This window comes from Ambystoma mexicanum, chromosome 10, assembly GCF_040938575.1.
Source record: "Ambystoma mexicanum isolate Mex_15411 chromosome 10, UKY_AmexF1_1, whole genome shotgun sequence".
Taxonomy (NCBI): domain Eukaryota; kingdom Metazoa; phylum Chordata; class Amphibia; order Caudata; family Ambystomatidae; genus Ambystoma; species Ambystoma mexicanum.
In genome coordinates this window covers 304,242,899-304,263,128 of record NC_090932.1, presented here as the reverse complement: position 1 = coordinate 304,263,128, position 20,230 = coordinate 304,242,899, and the positions used below count along the sequence as shown (strand labels likewise).

At 44.8% G+C, this 20,230-nt stretch overlaps 1 protein-coding gene across 1 annotated transcript in view; it reads right to left on the bottom strand.

The window, feature by feature from the left end:
* Window positions 1–20,230, bottom strand: part of LOC138491384 (complement C1q and tumor necrosis factor-related protein 9-like) — a 41,876-nt gene that overhangs the window by 12,698 nt on the left and 8,948 nt on the right. Inside the window, exons 3-4 of the mRNA XM_069617882.1 lie at window positions 19,165–19,245; window positions 13,073–13,153 (exon numbers count right to left, since the gene is read on the bottom strand). Coding sequence (XP_069473983.1) covers window positions 13,073–13,153; window positions 19,165–19,245 — 162 coding nt within the window. The remainder of the gene's footprint in view (window positions 1–13,072; window positions 13,154–19,164; window positions 19,246–20,230) is intronic.

The following is a 20,230-nucleotide window of genomic DNA, read 5'->3' as shown; positions in this document are numbered from 1 at the left end:
TTTTCTGAGAACAATCCACTTTAAGTCTTTTGTGGAGGCACATAGCACTTTATCGGCAGAAGATTGTTCTCTTAATTAGCGAGCAAAATACCTCTTTGGTACTGGCAACAGTTTTGTTTTTATATGTTATTTTTAAATCAAAGATGAAATAATTAAGCAATATGCCCCGAGCGGCGGGGGCATTACCGGCTCAGGTAATGCCCCGGGGCCCATAGTTATAGGCACAGAGCAAAGCAAGGGCCTTAACGAAGGCCCCGGGGCATTACCAGAGTCGGTAATACCCTCGCCTCGAGGGGCATTTAGCTATTAGTACCCCGGCCCGCATAAACTGTGTGACCAGGGCACTAAAAGCCATATTTTTTTCCCGAAACGCTGCGGCATTTCAGGGGGAGAAAAAAGACGGCAAAGAAAATGGCCACCAGGGAAAGGGAAAACGGAGTCCGTTTTCCCTTTCCATGGCGGCCATCAGGAGCAGACGCGCTGGAAACAGAAGCGTTTCCAGCGCGTCCGCTCCCGAAAAAAAAGAAGGTAAGTGGGGTTGGGAGGGGGAAAGGGAGGGGAAAAGGAAAAAAAAGAAAAGAAAAAAAACATACCTGGGTCCCCAGCGGGGGACGATGGAGGCTTTCATCGTCCTCCTCTGAGGACCAAGGCAGAAGGTAAGAGGGGTAGGGAGGGCAGGGATGTGGGAGGAGGGAGGGAAGGAAAAACCCTGGCAGGGGGTGAAGGTAGCCTCTCAGCCTTGGGGAGGCTCTGAGCGGGGATGGCCCCGCTTCGAGCCTCCTCATTGGCTGAGGGGTTGCCACGCCCCCCGCCTGGGACAAAGGCCGTGGAATCCCGACAGAGCGATTCCCGGCCTGGCTCTTTCATTCTGATTGCGCCCTCGCCGGGTACTAATGATGAATAAGAGTTATGAGCTCATTTTGTATTTTAGAATTGTAAACTTGTGTTAATGATGAACATTTTGATGGGATGATTAATTTTGTTAAATGATGATTGGATGAAATTGCAAAAAGGTATCTTCTGCTGTGTTGCAGTATAAAGGCCAGGCGACATCACTTCTGTTATATTACAGCACAGAAGCAAAACTGTTTAGTGTTTGTTTTAATCAAGTAATGAAACTGCATTTCGCATTTTCTTGATCATATTACAAGAGGCATAACATGATATCCCCTCCCTCATATGACAGCACAGAAGCATACGTACATGTTGGGGCTTGGTGGGGATAAATGTGCACAAGGAAAATGGGCAAACCAAAAGCCATAGGGGTAAGGAGAGAATGTACTTGACGCTTAACAATGGTGCAAGCAGTGGAGCATCTTCAGGACCAGATGGTATTTAGTAATGGTCTATTGCTTTCTCACTAAGCTTTGGCTTATGGGTGGTGCTTAAGTGCTACCTAATAGCCAACACTAAAAACACAGTAATGGTCTGGACATTGATTCCGCCTCACTCAATATAAGATCACATGGAGGCCATCTGTTACTGTAACGCCAGTATTTCCTATGGAAAAGAGTGAACTGCAGCGATGTATTATGCTATAATGTGTAATAAATCATTGGTACTATCTAAAATTAACTTTATAGAAGTTCACATACATTCCAAAGCTTTGGCCCATAGGAATCAATCATGACAAACCCTAAAGGTCTGCCATGGATATGGTGACAAATTAGGTTAGTCTTTGTTTTGCCACAAAGCCGCAGCAGGAGTGAGCAATAAGCCAACTGGCAGCCACAGGTAGCCCCAAGAAAGAATTCAAAGTCTAGATTTGAGAACCAGCAGGCCTTGAAACGCGGCTTCAGGTGGAGCTCAAGCAACACTCTCAAAATGGAGATCACTGAAAACCCCAACTGCTCCAGGGTGCAGGGCACCCTGAAAAACTAGATAAGTTAAGGACCCTGGTCTAAGTTCTGACTGATGCCCAATTCAGTACAGGAATGGAAGGTGCCAAGGTGAGATTTGGTGTTGGATTTAGGTCAGGCTGGTAGTGGTTGGGGGTTCCAATCAATGTGACTCAAACCCATGAGCCAGGTAGAATCAAACTAGGAATTCCCAACAAGAGTGACATCTGACAAAACTACCCATGAAGCAAAGAGCAAAGAAGCAGCGAAAACAGTGACAGGAGCCCTTAGCAGGATCCAGCAAGCACCACAGGCCGGCACAGAGGAGCACAAGGGTACACCCAGCTAGCAAATGCAATTGTCCCATGGAGAAGACAACAGCTGGAGAAGAGCCAGGATGTCTCACAACAGAGCTGATCTAAACAAAAAAGCATCCCTACAGCATAACAATTCAGAAAAAAATGAAGTATTTGATCGGACAAATGTTTTATTGAATTAGCACCTATTAACAAAAATGAATACAGATCCCTACTCTAAGTACCTATCTTTAAGAACCATATATCCCATAAAAGAACACAACAAATGACAAAATTTACATTTCAAATGACAGGTCAACGTTTTCAATGCAATGGTCCAAATCTGTTACACCCCTAGAGGAATCCACCATATGAAGGGGTCATATGCAAATTTGCAATTTGTGTAACCAATCAGTCCATTCTATGGAGCACACAAAATATCTAACAGAACCGTTTTCTTGAATTCATAACAATTTTTCATAGTTGAACGCGTATTAGTTAATAAAACCCAACGTTTCACCTCCATGCACATTTGGTGAGTCTTCTTCAGGAATGCAAGCATCCCAGGGGCAAAACCTTGGTGTAATTAGGAATAGGAATGGGTACTTGGTTCTGGGATCTTTTGTCAGTAGGTGACCTTACTTTTTAGGTTCTCAACAGCCACTGGGGTTTCCAGGACAGTGAGGCCCACCAACCATTAGGCACTTGTGCCAGCAGAAGGATGGTACCTGGCGCATGGCAACTATAGACAAGGAGGAGTCCAGCAAGGACAGACAGCCCATCCATCAAGGAGGACTGAAAGAAACAAAGGACAAGTCCACCAAGGGATTCCTCCAGCAGGGAAAAGCAGGGGGAAAAGGATAAAGGACCCATGCCCAGCCAGTTTGGCCACCCCAGTATTCTCAGCAGGAGCAGATCAGTGGACTGCACTGATAAACACATTCAATCAGGAGCTGGCCTAAGCCAGCCCACCCATCACATTACAAGCAACACACAAATGTTTGGATGGCCAGCCAATTGACGCTGGCCAAAAAAATTTCTAAACACACAGGCACTCCGGCACAGGATGTAGATTAGGATACGTAAGGGACTTTAAACCAGTCTGGACTGGTCTAACCCAAAAGTAAGGTTGGAGGTTGCCTTTGGGGTCTCAGGACAAGCTTACCTCAGAATAATTGCCATTTTGGACATACCTCATGGTCCACACAGCAGGGAAAGGCTGCAAAACAAAACAGCTGTAATCAGGGCGTAAAACGCTACATTAGCCGAAGGGCTACCACAAAGGGGCATTGCCTACTAATGTGGTAAATGTGGCTATAACCCTGGTGCAGCCAAAACTAAATTACATCTGCCACCAGCCGACACCACAACCTACTTTCATGGTGATAGAATCACCCTGGGACCAAAATAGGGTGCTTACAATACATCCATGCATTGGTAGCCATACAGGCAACAAAGGGCAGCACAACAGGAAAAGGGTTGGAGTAACAGGCGGACTTCAGTAGAAGACCCTCTTATTGCAAAACGAAAGTCAAAAAACTACGGAAGCCAGAAGTGATAGGCAAAAAGAGCCCACAAAAATGTTAATTCTGCCCTAACATTTCTCATCTAATCCTACATTGCCTACCCAAGTTGCTGTTAAAGGTACCACCCTGGTTTGGATTGCTTCTTTTCCCCCTGAAAAACCACTGAAAGGTAGGATCCCTCAACATCAATCTTGGGCCAAGAGGCCGGAACAAGGAGCTCAGACTTGTCTCTGTTTCTATATCACGCAGATGATGCAAGACCATGGCTTTCTATGTGATCACTACGCTGATGATACATAGATCTTGCTCATATTGAGTAAAGGAGAGAGCGAGATGCCATCAACCCTTGTGCCTTGCATGAGGAAGATGGACTGCTGGTTGTGGTACATCTTTCTAAAGCTAAAACTATCAAAAAAAGAAGTCATACAAACTCCTACCTTTTCCACCCAAAAGTCCTGCATGAAGAATTGGTCCCCTGCCCCCACTGCCATCCCCCACTGCTCCATCAGCTTGCGCTCATGCCACCAGATTGTCAGAATTCACTGCATAAAGCGATCATGGGCACCGAAAAAAAGATGTGACACTATCTGTCTCTGCTTTATGCAGTGAATTCATGTTGATTCCTGACATGTATGCATGGGCACATGGCAGGGACCAGGAATTGTGGTTTCCATGATAGGCATGCTGGCCATCAATTAAATGAATTCTTATGGGGTGAGGCTGTTTGTAGCAGTTGTACAAAAAGTGGAACTGTCTGGTAGAATCCAGCTTTTCCGCTGGGATCAGATTCCTGATGCCTGCAGAAAGGTCATGGATTTCCCAAATGGAGATCTAAGCCCCACCAGCATCTCCCATTAAGAGTTTCGTCATGGCGTTCCCGCTCCATGAGGGCAATCATTATAGACTGTGGTAGATGCAGAGAAAGCTACCACGCAGCTTTCTGCATGCATTTGCTCTCTGTACACCACAGGCAAAATGTGGCCCAAAGAAGTACCATCTGAGCATCTGACTATGCAAAGCCCAGAACAACAGGATAATAATTTGGGTTGTTTGATAGATGCAGACTTCTCATTAGCCATGCAAATGAGGATGCTGGCAAAAGCAAGGTTTTTCCACTTACAACACTTAAAAGAAAATTCCCATTCATATTTTTTGCCCATCAGGTGCCTGATCAAATGCCAGTAGGGTCTCAGTGCTGTGCTTGATTTTCCCAAAATCATGAGTGTTCTGCCATTTCTGTTAAAGCAACTGTAATGCCCTATAGGCAGAACTGCAGGACTGTTGCTGAAGATCCTGCACAGGGAACCCAATGATCACGTGAGAACTCTGCAGTGATTACCCAGGGACAGGAGAGTTGAATGTAAGGATTAATGCAGTGTCCACCAGCCAATGAGCTTTACCCACTGTTTCTTAGGAAAAAATAACAACACTGTACACCAACCTGGCAACTTAATTCTGAAAATTCCCTTCTTCTAAAGATACCTATTTACAGAAAGGTACCTACTGGAAGCTGGAAGTAGGGTGTTCTCGGTAGAACAATCACGTCTTTGGATTACACTGACATTTACCCAGAAAGAAGAAGGAAACTAACTATACTTTAGAAAAAGGCTGAATACTCTGCCCAAGTTAAAGTTACAATTATGAATTCCCAAGTATCCTATGATGGAAGATGGAAGAAGCTAGGCTAATGGCACATACAATAAGTGCAATTCAGTATGAATATATTACATGTTACCGCATCTTATATGGATACTGCAAGTCACCAAGGAGTTGCATGGCCAAATAGAGGAACGAGGCCCAAGGCTGAGTTTCTTTATAAAAGGTAATGGAACTCGGAGATGAGTTTCAATAACCTTCTTACATACAGTAGGGAATTATTCTGCATAATACATGGCCATACAGTGTGTGTCCCTTTTAATCCCTGGCCTTTTGCTTGATCTAATTAAAGACGTTTTCCAGTTTCTGATACTGATAATTAATATAGAAGAATCTGATGCAATGGGGGCGAAGCTTCCCGCAATGCTGTGAAGAGGGACTGATCCGAGCTCCTGAGACGAATCCTATATACAATCTTTTCTGCCTATGTGCTGAAGTTGTTTTTTCACTTGAGACTTGTCGGAAGGTGTGTGACTGCAGAACAGATCGGTAGCCCAAAGTGACATCTGTGAACGGAACGGCTCCCAAGATGATGACCAACTTCTGTTGCAGGAATGATGGGGGCGACATGCTGACAGGCTGTACGCATTATGCCCTGGTGATCCGATTTGGTCTTTAAGTGCACGTGAGAGGAGACCCTGGCGCCTGGCACAGCTGGAGGTGTGGGATGCTGTACATGAGGACATTTGGTGGGACGGCAGCATGAGTAGAGGAGAAGCGGTAGAACCCAACCTGGTTAATGCGCGGTTGAATTGCGGATTGGAGCCCCAGTTAAAAGTTGCTGCTCGCTGTAAAGTGAGAAGCGCATAGCTGAAGCAGCAGCGGTGGACCGCGCTGGGTCAATTCCGTTCAAGTTGATTAAAGTTGAAACAGACAATCAGGGTAGGTTGGTGATCCTTCATGGCTGCATAGAACATAGAGAGATAAGAATTCATATGCTCGGAATCATAACGCATCTGCCTTCTTCCGTTACCTCTATGGAAGGCTGACGCACCTTGAAGGAATTTTTTGAATATGTGAATATGGGGGGGTGATTTCAATTACACTTTGAACCCCTAGCTGGATAGGTCTGACATAGATTTAAGCAACCTTCTCCAGCAACTAGAACTTTGCAAACCGTGCTACAGGCTCTCTCCTTGGTTGAAATGTGGCGTGCTCTCAATGGTGACAGTAGATGCTATTCTTACTATTCTGCGCCACCCACGGTTCATACTAGGATTGATTAACAATTCAATTGGAAAGAATATTTTAATGAGTTTGTAGAGGCTATGATGGCAGGGCAATTTCTGACCATTCCCCGTTGGTTGTTACTTGGATCCTGAAGGGTACGACTGCTCCAATCCCGATGTGGCATATGCATGCAGATGCCTTGTCTGATGAAGTCTTCCTAAATCAGCCAGAAGATGTGGTAACAGAGTTCCTAAATATCAATGTTGGTAGTGTGGACAAGTGGAGCATGGTCTGGGAGGCCCTTAAGGGGGTGGTGATAGGCGAGATGATTGCCAAGGCAGGGGGCATCAGGAAATCCTTAATTGCTGAGCCAGGTGAATTGGAAAATAGTATAAAGGAACTTGAAGGGATAGGCGGGGGGGGGTGGTCCCAATGAGGATTTTTTTGTTGCCTTTACACATATCCTGTACTGAAACCTGTGAATGTCTTAGAAAGTTTGATTATGTTACATATATATCTAGGATGCATAGGGAGGGAGATAAATCTGGTTGGTTGCTGCCATGGCTATACAAAAATGAGAGGGCCAGGCATGTGATCAAGGAAATTAATTATGAGTGTGGTGTAACCTGGAAGTCCCGGGTGGAAACCAATGATGTCTTCAGTAGATATTATCAGTCCCTATAAGGTGCCAGTGAAATTGATAATATGGATGAAGTTACCTATACACTTTCACATATTGAGTTGCCCAGGTTGACTGCAGAACAGGCTGCTATCCTTGAAGTGTCCATAACTGAAGAAGAGCTATGGAAATGGTGCCACTAAAGTCTGATAGGATGCCTGTAGGGGGCGGGCTAGCGTCTGAGTTCTCACAAACATATAGTGAGAGGTTGGGACCTGTTGTGCTTCATAGGGTGTTTGAAGAGGCATATGAATGAGATTGGTTATCTACCTAATAGCATGCACAAATCTGTGATAGTTCTGGTTCTTAAGTCTGGAAAATCACACTACATATGCTACCCTTATAGATCACTGTCAATGCTGAATCAGGACATCAAGCTATTGACTGCATTGCTAGTCAGTCGATTGAAGCAGTTTATTAGTTCCCTGATACATTAGGCCCAGACCAGTTTTATCCCGACTAGAAATATGTCATTGAATTTGCACAAGCTCCAATATATCATTGATAGGTTCCGATCACATGACACTCCACGTGCGGTTGTATCATTGGATGCCGTCAAGGGCTTTGATTCTGTTCATTGGAAATGGATGTATGCTGCGCTGGATAGATTTGGAATTGGGGAAAGGTTCGCTTGATAGGTCAAGTTCATCTACTCTGAGACTGTTGTTTCAGTATGTATGGGTAGACATATGTCCACCCCATGGAATATACATAAGGGCACTAGACAGGGCTGTCCATTGTCGCTAATGGTATTTATCTTGGTGTTGGAGCCGTCCGAAGTGTATATGCAGACCGCGGTCTGAATTTGGTGAAGCCGGGATAATGTTAGATGGGATGCGCCACTTGATTTCTCTGTATGCAGATGATTGTCTCTTGTACTTGCATGACCCTGCATATAAGCTACTTTTGGTGTTAGAGGTGTTGGGCAATTTCCTGAGGCTCTCTGGCATCTCCTTCAGCAAAGATTAATGTTTGCCTTTTCCCGCTAGCTGGGTTACGTAAGAGTTCTCTAGAGGATCTCCCGCCATTGGGTATCAGAGTTGGAAATGTGAACATTTCGATATTTGGGGGTTAATATATGGCATCAGCCGGGACATATGCATAAAGGCAAGACTGTTAGTGCTGAGGAGGGAATCGCCAAGGCAATGAAGTTCTGGAGCCGATTATCACTTTCATTAATGGGGAGATTTGCATTAGTCAAAATTGTGGTGTTATCCCGTCTTCACCAATGTTATGTTTTTTATCTCGAGCTCATTCTTTAGATCCCTGGATTCACTTATAAAAGGATTCCTTTGGGACAGGAGGAGACATAGAGTTGTGCTGTCTACGCTCAAGCTGAGCTATGAGGACGGTGGGGTCCAGTTACCATGTTTTGAGTTATATTACCTGGTGGCTCAAGGTCACTGGCTAGATCGCTGGCGGATGAGCTGATACTTCAGTGATGCGGGAAGTCATGCAGCCAATTGTTCTCAAAGAGGCCCTGTGGATTGTTGATAGTTGCCTCCCTGATAAACAATATGTCCTGGTTCTAGGGAAGAAGGTGTGAAGTAGAATGCAAAAGATCCTTGGTTTGGGATATGCATACTCCCCAAACATTCTCTTGTCGACGAGAACATTTCGAGATAGGAGTGATGTGTTGTTATTTAGAAGATGGGAAGAGGCAGGCACTTGCCACATGGGTAGCTATTTTTAAGGACTGTGTTTCCAGGGATTTCTCGGATGGATTGGACAACTATGGGATACATAAGGGACAATTCTATTACTAATTTTGCAAAAAAACAAGTGGCCTGTATGGCCTGAAGAACCCAAATGTGACAATATATTGTCCACACTATACGATTTGGAAGAAGGGTGGAAATCCCTGTCACGCATGTATCAGTGCTTGATAGAGGTAGCTAGTGTTAGACTATTAAGAATCAAATGTGTGTTGGACGCAGATTCAGACTGTGTGCTGGATGATAAACAATGGGACACAGCAATAATGTTCATCAAAAAGGTCTCTCGCAATGTACGCTTCCATCTGGGGCAACTGAATATATTGTATAGGAAGTATATGACTCCACACAAAATTGTACATTTTAACATGCAGATGTACCCGAGCTGTCCACCGTGTAACGGTGAGCCTGCGGATTTCATGCATATGTTTTGGCAATACCCGAGAGTGCGCGCCTTTTGGCTCCAGATCCAGGAGGCATTGGTAGAGGCAGGTGTGAGTAGATATAAGAGGGCTCTTACTGAATGCCTACTGGGTATATATTCCGCTCGGATAAGGCTAAGCCTACAGTTAAGCTTGTGGATCTGGGCTGCATACTAGCTAAGCAGAGGATTGGCAAGTTATGGAAGGAATGTGTGGGTCCTAGTTATAGAGGGTGGTGGAATGACATGCTGAAGTGGTCTACAGCTGAAACGGTGGAATAGTATAGGGCCCTGAAGAGAGGTATGAAAGAGCCCACCACAAACGTCGATGCTTGGAGGGCGCACCTGCAGGCAATGTTCTGTCATTCTGATGACAGACCCCCCTGAGAGGTTAGATCCTCTTACACATTTGCTTGAGATGCTTGGTGCGATGATTTAATTAACTGAACTGGTGTACTTTGGGATAAGTACATGTTGAGCCCTGTCGTATGTGTAGCCCCCGGACGCTTGCCAACTTAATTCTTTCAAAGCATGATGCCAGAAAGCAATGTCTTCTGGCACCCCGTATTGCCATGTTCTTTGCCCTGTTGTTTTTGTCTTATGTTTCTGTACAGTCTAATTTCATTTGGAGATACTTTTGTATAGCAATAAATGATTTTAAAATAAATAGAATTTGATGTGATAAAAAATAAATATGCAGCTAGTGTATTGAAGAAAAATTGTTTAAGTAGTTAATTAAAATGCATCCAAAACGTTTTCGTTTTGTGCTTTGTACAGATTACAGCAGAATCTTGCTCTTATGTGCTAAACTGCATCAATGCACAAAATGAGCACTTCCAGAAACAGACTTATAAGCTCATGGCTGTAAACTTTCACAGAAAGCTACTTTACAAGAAAGGAATTTGAAAAATGGCCATGCTTTAATTAAGTGCTGCACTAGCAGCTGGTATTCTGCCCTGTGCTGGCTTAACCATAAGGCATTGTGACGTCACAAACCAACTGTAATAACGGATTGCAGAACGATAGTGATGTCATGTTCTTATTACTGGTCAGTAGTGATATCACAGCTAGCCTGTACTGTATGGGCTAAAGAACCCTCTATAGTAGATTATAAGGGAATTGCAAGTCACTGAGGATTTCCGTGACCGAATAGAGGAACAAGACCAAAGATCATGGAACTCTGAAGTGACTTGCAAATATCACTTTTTCTGTACAGTAGGGGGTATTTCCTTCCTTATAATCTATGGCCACGCACTGTCATCTCCTTACCTGGCGTCTTGGTTAATCTAATTCAAGAGATCTTCAATTTGCTGTTCCATATAATTAATGTAGAATGTGTTTGGATTTTAAAAAGCTAATATGCAACTTGTAGTGTGAGGAGTTTAATACAAATAAATTGAAATAACTTTTTCAAGTGAAAATATGCTAATTCTTGCTCACATGCTAATTCTTGCTCATTCCAAAAGTGCACACATGAAACAATCTTCCTGAATCAGTTCCCTGTCAATCACTGCCCATAAAGTGTCACAGAAAACTATTTTACAAGCACGTCCTTTGAAAAAATTGTCCCAGCTTTAAGTGTAGCAGTGAAATCTGGAGGTCTGCTTGGTGCTGGTACAAGCAGCAGGCACTGTGACGTCACAACTGAAGCGTAATAACTGATTATGCTTCTGTTGTGATGTCATTTTCTTCTTACATGTCAGTTGTGATGTCACAGCCAGCCTGTACTAGGAACATTATTGCCAGGCTTTTATACAGATATTGCTGTCTTTAGGTGTTAATATTATTCCTAGATTTCGCTTGGAATTACTGAAGGTAAACTTGAGTGTTCCTTAGCGAAAATATGCACCCCCAAAGGTTCTGTGGGCGCCTTGCTTCTATAATAAAATGCTTTGCTTGAAGCTATGGGCATCCTTTGGCAGCACTTTACAGAGGATGAGCTTTTCCCATGAATTCTTTAAACTGAAATATTTTGCATAGACTAATGAAGTAGGGATGTAATAAAATACTGAGCACGAAAGGTGGAGCCTGTTTTGTACAGAGGGCAGCATAAGGAGTTAGAAAGTGTTGGTGAAGATAATGTTGGGCAAATTCACTAGAATATGCCCCGCAGCAACATTGGAGTTGCCCAAATTTGGCATTGCTAGGGCAAATCTTCCTTCTGTATTTAGGAAGATTTGAAGAGTTGCTCAGAAGCACATTTAGAGAGGATCGAAGGCTTTGCAGAGGGGAACAGTGTTTTTAGGAGACAATCTGTGATTATTTAAGCTTGTTCTTTAGAGTGAAAGCAAGATACCATCCAGAGTAACGTGGCTCTCTTTTCTGGAGGTATTGTGGGCATCGGCAGGCTTTGTCTTTCCCTTCCCAGGTCCTCCACACGTTCTGATACATCTGCTCGACTATGAAAGACGTTGGACACTCCTCTCTTAGTATCTGATAAATGAGAGCTATTTGGGTGTGGTCCCAGGCTATGCCCAGTTGGCATGCTGGGTTCCTTGAGGCTGTGTCCATGCCTCGAGCAAAGCGCCCACTGAGCATGGCTTTGAATTTCAGCCCAAAAACGGTTAATTTGATGTTATAATTGAAACTCAAAGGAACAAATTCCCACAAACGAACAAGTTATAGTTCCTAAACCAACCATAACTCTGACACAACCATGCACTGCTCATGACGCTGCATATGCCAACACAAATGACAGGAACGTTGCCAAACCTAGAACAGGACCTGAGCAATCAAAAGAGCTAAGGAAAAAAGTAGTAGCCCAAAAAGGATAAGATTGCTTTCAATTTAATATGAGAGCCAACTCGCACAAAAACACAAAACAATTGTAAATATGAACTGTAAGACCCGAAGGAGGGAACGAGAAAGAGGGAGAAGGATAGAAGGAGAGAGTGAGAGGAGAGAGTGAGAGGAGATATTGAGGAGAGAGAGAGAGAGAGACAGAGACAGAGAGAGAAAGAGAGGTACCTGGGCGGGGCAGAGAGAGATTGGTGAGGCATCTCTCATCTGACTACCTGTTCGCTGCTGTCTAATGAAGAATTGATGGCAGGCATAGAAAACCAGAGATTGCTAAAACAAACCAGTTGCAGACTTCCCAAAATGATCAGTACTGCTAAGAGCAGGATCAGTGATTCTACAAACGAGTGAGCTGTGATACTTGCCTAGAAACTGCGTCATGACTGCTGTAAAAAGGGTATTAGGTCAAAAGACCTTTTTCTAAAAATCGATTCGAAAAATGATCGATTCAGAAAGACTGTTCCGTGACCACACAGAGCGGTCTTTCTAGATCGAACTGTCAACCCCTGCCGCACACGAGTGCACACAGGGGCTGACAGGCTCTGTGAGCCCCAGCGGAGTCGTCGCAGGAGAGGTCAATTTTTTTCTGTATGTGCGTGTGTGCGTGTGTGCGTGTCTGTGTGTGTATGTGTGGGGAGGATGCGTGTGTTGATGGGGTGGTGTGTGGGGAAATGGAGGATTCAGTGGGTTAACCCCCTCCCGATCAACGGAAGAATCAGCGGGAGAGGCTGGGGACGGGGAAGGAGGCAGGCAGTATGTAATATTTCCGCATTTTAAAGCCAAAACAAAAACGGCCAAAACGAATCAGTCTTTTGTGTGTTCAGCCCTTAAAATGCGGAAGTATAACCTAGAACCGTAAAAGGTTGTATGCATGAATCAACCATGAACAAAAGCTGCTGACAAGGAACGCCCTGGTACAAGGGGGGTTCAAGTCACAACCACATCAGCCGCTCACTTAACGTCATCCTAACTCACCTTTAGCTCCACCAACGCCTCTCAACCCCACAGGTCCTGGAGGTCCCTGGCTTCCATCACCTCCAGTGGCACCTTTGAACCCTGAAAAGAGAGTGGGGAGTAGAGCAAACGTGTGACTTTGAGAAAAACAATAAGGGGCAATATGACACATTGGGCCACAGCACTAGTTTGGTGGTGCAGTTAAAAAGTGGCGGTACTTCCAGTAAGACCAATGTATTTGGTAGTAACAGAATTACACCCACTTTCACGGCATTGCCATAGTCAAGGTGTCGCGTTAAAGGGAAGGAGATACCTCTATACAAGCACTGGAAGCATATCCTCTACTTTAACTCCAAAAACAGGAGGAATTGCCACAGGCAGAATGAGCATCTGTGCAAATTCCTCTGAATCCCCCATGGACTGCATTGATTGGGACTTGGGCCACTGTCACCATACTCATATCCTGCCAGTCATTCTGCCAGACCATGTAGCGGTAACAGTATATGAGCCTGGCAGTAATTCCTTACAAGTTACCACCAAATTCCTAACGAGAACCATGGAATTTATAATCCATGACAATGCCACCTGAGCAGAGTACAATCCTGGTGTTCATCCTCATTTATGCCCGAAGAAGAAGCATAACATATGTGACATAAACAATAGGTCTCTATTGCAAACCAGAGAAGGGTCAGCTAGTGTTTAGCCTGCAGATCAATTTCTGCATCTAATCATGGGTCAGTTATGATCGGACAGATAATGGGCCTCATCACAAGTTGGCGTATCCGGCAGTAAATCCGCTGGGATACCGTTCAATGCAAATAGCGTTACCGCAACTCAGGCTGGCGCTACTAGCGCCAGATCCCGAGTTAAGGTGGGGCAGTAAATCCCCATTCATATTGGGTCCATTGGACCCAATGGGGCATTTTCGGTAGTATTACCCTAGTGCTAATAGCGCCGTGGTAATAGCTCCAAAAATGTGCAGATAGTGGCCAGATTTACCTCCAGCTGGAAGCTGGAGGTAAATGTCCAACTTTCCGCCCAACACATAGTTGGGCGGAGCAGTAAAGCGGCAGTAATAGCATTACCGCCACATTTGTACACCTCCGTCCAACTTGTGATGAGGCCCAATGTCTTTTGTGCCCAATGTCACGTCAGCCAGGATTGAATCCACAGACTGCTCTGATCCCAGAGTAAGGTCAGGTGTTTCTGTGCCTAGCAGAGGATCATCCAGGGTTAGATATAAAAATGGTACGGCCCAGGAAAAGATTAACCAAGATTGGATACCCAGGTTCTTCTGTGCCCAGCATAGCAGTACCCAGAAAAATCTATGCCCATGAACAATGTTTAGGACAAAGTCAGTCACAACTGAGTGCAAAAGTAATGTTCTCTGCATAAAGCGAGATCAATGAGGACACGACTATCATATAATGTTATGTATCTTTAGAGGGTATACCAACAAGGACCTAGTGCACAGGTCATTTTTGCAGTCATTCTCGGATACACAATACATTCTATGTACCCAGAGTAGGACCCATCAGTACTGGATGCACAATGCGTTCTCTAAGCATGGTCTCGGGAGGATAGCTCAGGGGCAACATGCTCGCCTTGGAAGCAAGATGACATGGAGCACCACAGGTTCGGTCCCCAGGGTCGCGCTCAGAAACCTCTGGATATTAAGCGCATTATAAATAACCTATCATAAATCATGGATGGGAGGCAGCTGGTTTCAGACACACAGAGAGTTTTTTCTGTGTCCAGAGCAGAATCAGGAGGTATCAGCTAACAAAGTCATTTTCTGATTTCAGACCAGGATTTATCAGTTCAAATGTCAATAGGAATTCTCTATATCCAAGAAAGTGCCACCTAAATTGTATGCATAGGGTAGCTCCTGTGCTCAGGGCAGGGCCAGCCAGAATCAGATACAGAGGGAATTCGCTGTAGCTCTGTGAAACAAGAATATTCGCCCAAGGCCATGTGCTGTAACATAGGTAGACCCAGTCCATTTTAAACACATGTGACTGGTCGGCACCACATTGTGGTACACAGATCCCTCTTTTTGGCCAGACGAGGTTCAGCCAATATCGGATACACGCAGTCCCTTCTCTTTTGTGAAGGCTGTCAGTCAGTATTTAGCACAAAGGGGTTTTGGTCTCCAAGGGCAGGCACTGCAGTGATCTGATATGGAAAGTCCTGCATCGCTACCTTGACTAAGTTGTACAATATAGTGTCATGACTGGGCTGCCTTCGATCAATGCGGACTCAGGGCCTGCTCTGGTCCAAAGCTAAGCAGTCGTCAACGGATGGGAACATCGACCAAACACTACTTTGAGAGTCAGGCTTCTTTCCATCAATTAGGACACAAGCCCTTCTTTATGTTCAAAGAGGGACTGTCCTCAATAGGACACAACACACATCAGTCTGTTTTCCCCATGGATTTTGTCCACAATTAGAGGAAACATGAGATCTTCTTTATGTCTATGCTTGCCCTAAATAGGTCCCCTGGTCCATGACTAAGCTCTTCTCCCTCAGGGATGACACAGGTCATGTTATGTTACCATGACTGTGCTATTGTACATAACTGGAGACACAAATCATTATTTATTTCCACTGCCTAGGTGGCGTTCATCAATTGCAGCGCAGGTCACTTTCAGCTCGGTGTGTGTGGTGCCTGTGATGTAAAGAGGCAGAATGTATCCTTGGCTCACACAGCAGGACCTTTCTTTTTTAGTGGAAACACTGGCTGTTTTATTCTACCCACGGATGGGCTGTGCTCTAGTGCAGAAGGGATACGTCTTTAGCTGTGTCTGCAGAGAGCTGCCCTTGATGGGCAGAGACACAAGTGACTCTCCATTCCCATGTCTTGGATGTCCTTCATTAAAGTAACCAAAGCTAGTTCTCTGTGCCCATGGCAGGCCTTTCCTCGAGTAATTGAGACAAAGGTCTACTTCTCTGTTTCCATGCATGAAATGTCTTCCAGCAAAACAGGACATTTTCTGATGTGATTGTTGTGATGAGGTTTGGGAAAAGAGACACGGGTCATTATTACCAGTGCCTACGGCTTGGCTGTCCACAGTTAAAGGAGGGACACGTCATTCTCTGCTCACATGGCTGCATAGGTTTAAGAGTCCTAACTCGAAGGAATTGCAAAACATGTTCTATTCTATAGCTCAGCAGTATTTTGTCAGAGAAGAATCGGGCAATTCTCTGTTTATGGGGTGAGACTGTCCTCTATTCGAGAAACAAAAGGGCTTGCACTTTATTTTTGGAGACACAGCTAATTCTCTAATTGCATAGATAAACTGTCCTAGATTAGACCAGCCACAAGTCGTGGTTTTTTGGGGTCGTGCTTTATTAGAACAGAAAGAGGTCCCTCTCTGTGGCCATGGTTGGTCTGTCCACAATGGAAACACACGTAATTCTCTGATCCTATGGTTGGGCTCTTCTTGAGTATCCGAGACATATAGACCAGTCGCTATTTTCCTTGCTGGACCATCCTTGGTTTGAGGATACACTATTAACTATCTGCTGGCATGGCTGGGTTGTCCTTCTTTAGAGAAGACCCATGGTATTACAGCTATTCATACCATTGGGCAGTCACCTATCAAATGAGACACAGAATATCCCATAACCACGGGATTTAGAGAAGGCACAGGGCATTCTCTGTGTCTCTAACTACGTTGTTCTTGATTAAAATAGAGATGTGTAATTTTCTTTTCCATGGCTGAGATACCCTAAAATAATAGAGGCAACAGTCATACTCTAGGCCATGGCTGAGTTATCCTCGACCAGAGGACCAGAGCCCATTCCTTAATCTCGGAAATGGGTTGTCTTACAGTGATGAAGCCAAAGGTCTAGCACTAATGGAGACACAAGCCACCCCCTATTCCCTCTGCCTTAGAATGGACACAGGTAATTCTCAATGTCCATACCGAAGAAGTCCAGAATTAGAGTAGACACGGGTCATTCTCTTCTGGCCCATGGCTGGGCTGCCCTCACTTAAAAGAGACACAGGTCATTGGCTGTTTTAGTGACTGCTTGGTCTCCAAACGGTAGAGACACAGTCCAAACTCTATTCCTGCAGCTAGAGTGTCCTTGTTTACAGGGGACACATGTAACTTCAGAGTGCCAACTGCAGGGCTACGCTTGACTGTAGGAGATGCATGCCATGGGTCTGTGTCCACAATTTTATGAGGCACATATCACTCTTTATGACTGGGCTGCCCTGTATTCTAGATGACACAGGTGATTCTTGATTTCCAGAGCTGGGCTGTCAGTCTCCCATTCCATGGCTGAACTCTCCCCAGTTACAGCAGCCATTGGACATTGCCTCACCCAGAGTTGAGCTGACTTCCGTTGGGGACACAGGTCATTCGCTCAACCCGTGGATTGGATTGGATTGGATTGGATTGGACTGGACTGCTGGCTGTTGGAGCAGCTGCTGGCCATTCTCTAATTCCATTCTTTTCCTCCTCTCCTGAGGGAAACACACGATGATTCTCCTGTCCCGTTGTTGGAATGTATGCCATTCTCTATGCCCATGACTGTGCTATCATCAATCGGTAGACACACAGACATGTGTCTGTGTTCCAGACCGAACTGTACTTGACTGATGGAGATCAAGGCCGTTCTTTGTTTGCATGCCTGGCCCGTCCTCACTCAGTGGAGCCACAGATCCTTCTGTATTGCAAATGCTAGAGCATCCTCTGGTACAGACGACACGGGCAATACTCCATTTTCATTGCTGTCTGATGTAATCCTCTATGAACACTACCGCCCCCCCCCCCCCCCCACTATAGACAGAAACGGAGAGCATTGGCCATTCCTTTGGCTGGGCTGACCTACACTAGAGCAGAAGCAGCTAATTTTCTATTTCTATGACTTGGATGTCCTCGAGCAACAGAGACAGAGGTCTTAGAGGTCATCCTCCATTCCCATGGCTGGGCTGTCCTTCATCAATGGAGATGATAATTCTTTATTGCCTTGCTGGGGATGTCCTTGGTTAAAATCACAAGTAATTGTCCATTCTCATGGTTGGGCTGTGCTCAAAGAGGAGAAACAGGTTATTCTTGTTTCCCATTCCTGGGATGTATAAGATTAGAATGAACATTAGTAATCATCTGTGTCCCTGGCTGTCCGGTCCTCTATTAGAGGACATTCAGCCTCATTGTAAGTCGGACGGTCTGGCGAAAAAGTGCAGGTATTCATGGATATCGTCACTTTACCGGACAGGCCGACTTAGGGTTTGCAGGTGGGGCACCTGCGTGACCTCCAACTGGTGGTAAGGCAGGCACCCAACTGGCAACAAAAAAAGCCCTCATTACCAGCACTAGCATTGCCATGACAGTAATGATGGCAAATCCCCTCATGGAGTCCTATGGTATTCCATGAATGGGGATTTACACTGTCACTCTGGCACTTGGAATTCAGCGGCAATGCCACCGGACTGAGTGCCAGAAACAGTATCTACATTTGCCAGTATCATGGCGACTCGACCGCCAGGATACCAGCAAACTCAGAATGAGGCCCATAGCGATTCTGTTACGGCTGGGTTGCCTAGAAACGGTTTGGATGCAAACCTCTCTGTCTACCAGCAGAAAGGGCTGTCCTCCCTCAAGTCAGACTCTCATTCACCCCACTGTATTCACTAGCACTCTGAGCTTAAAACAGTATTCTTCACTGGTGTAACCCTGTACTGACACTTCACCCCACTGTATTCACTAGACCTCTGATCCTAAAACAGCATTCTTCACTAGTGTAACCCTGGACTGACATCACTGCACCCCACTGTATTCACTAGCCCTCTGACCTTAGAACAGCATTCTTCACTAGTGTAACCCTGCACTGACATTACTTCACTCACTGTATTCACTAGCCCTCTGATCTTAAAACAGCATTTATCACTAGTAATTACTTCACCACCACTGTATTCACTAGCCCTCTGCTATTAAAACAATATTTTTCATTAGTGTAACCCTGATCTTAAAACCGCATTCGTCATTAGTATAACCCTGGACTGACATCATGTTAGCTCCAGGAGTACAGACATGTTCTATGAAGCCTTGTCTCGGGAAGAGGTTACGGGTAGAACTTAAGTTGGCTCTGTACGTTCTTACCTCTTGGCCCTTGCCGTCCTTGCAAACCAGTTGCTCCTGGACTCCCCTTGGCACCTCTCAGTCCAGGGCGTCCAGGAGTTCCTAAAAGTGAAAATAAATGAGTGAGTATCGGAGAGTGGTGGAGAGATAAGAGTGACGTTATTAAGGACAATAGAGGAGAATGAAGGGATCATCAAACACGTGGTAGAGATAAGCAAGGTGAGATCCAGGGGTGCATTTGGGATAGTTGGTGTGGTCTGGCTAGCAAGATGAAGCTCATAAATGCATTCCTTCAGGAGAGTTGTGGAACAACCACAGCCTGATTAGCCCTGCCATTTTATTTGCCATAGGGAATGGGGGTTGCAAAGTGATTTCCAGAGATGTATGAGTAAGCAAGTGTAAACATGGACACCATGACCCATCTAGTCATGCAGTGAAATGACAAACTAGGTGGGTCTGTTTATTCTTGTCGCCTTTCAAATTCTATGTTTCTATTTGTATTTACTTTTAATTGCCAGTGTAATTAATGTAATATTGTAATGGCCAACTTAATTGGCCTATTTATTAAGTACATACAACGAGATGTGAACATCAAGGTATGGGAGAATATTGGTTTTATGTATTTTTGTACTATGGATATGTGAAGTTATTTTGAACTAAGACACACATAAATAAATAAATAAGTAAATAAATAAATAATGCAAGGCATGTACATTTATGGCTCATCAGGCAATGGTCAAATTAGTAAATGAGATGCTAGGTCAGAAATATTAAGCAGATGTAGTAGCGAATCTTTGGGACAGCTAGAGGGGATGGCACGGACATACATTCATTACAAATGAAAATGTGACACCATTAAAATGTTGAGTCCTTGCAAATGCGCCAAGGTGATCCTTTTGCCGTATTTACATCTGCGTACCTGTAATGTGGGAGGATGGGAGATCGTGGGGTCAGAGGGTGATACAATCAGACAGATCAGGTGCTGCTTCCAGGGAAACAAGCTGGCCCTTCAGAGAGGCCTTGCAGCCTGGTGCAGTGGAGGTGGGTTTGATGCCAGGGCATAGGGAGTTCCAGTGGAGGGGAGTGT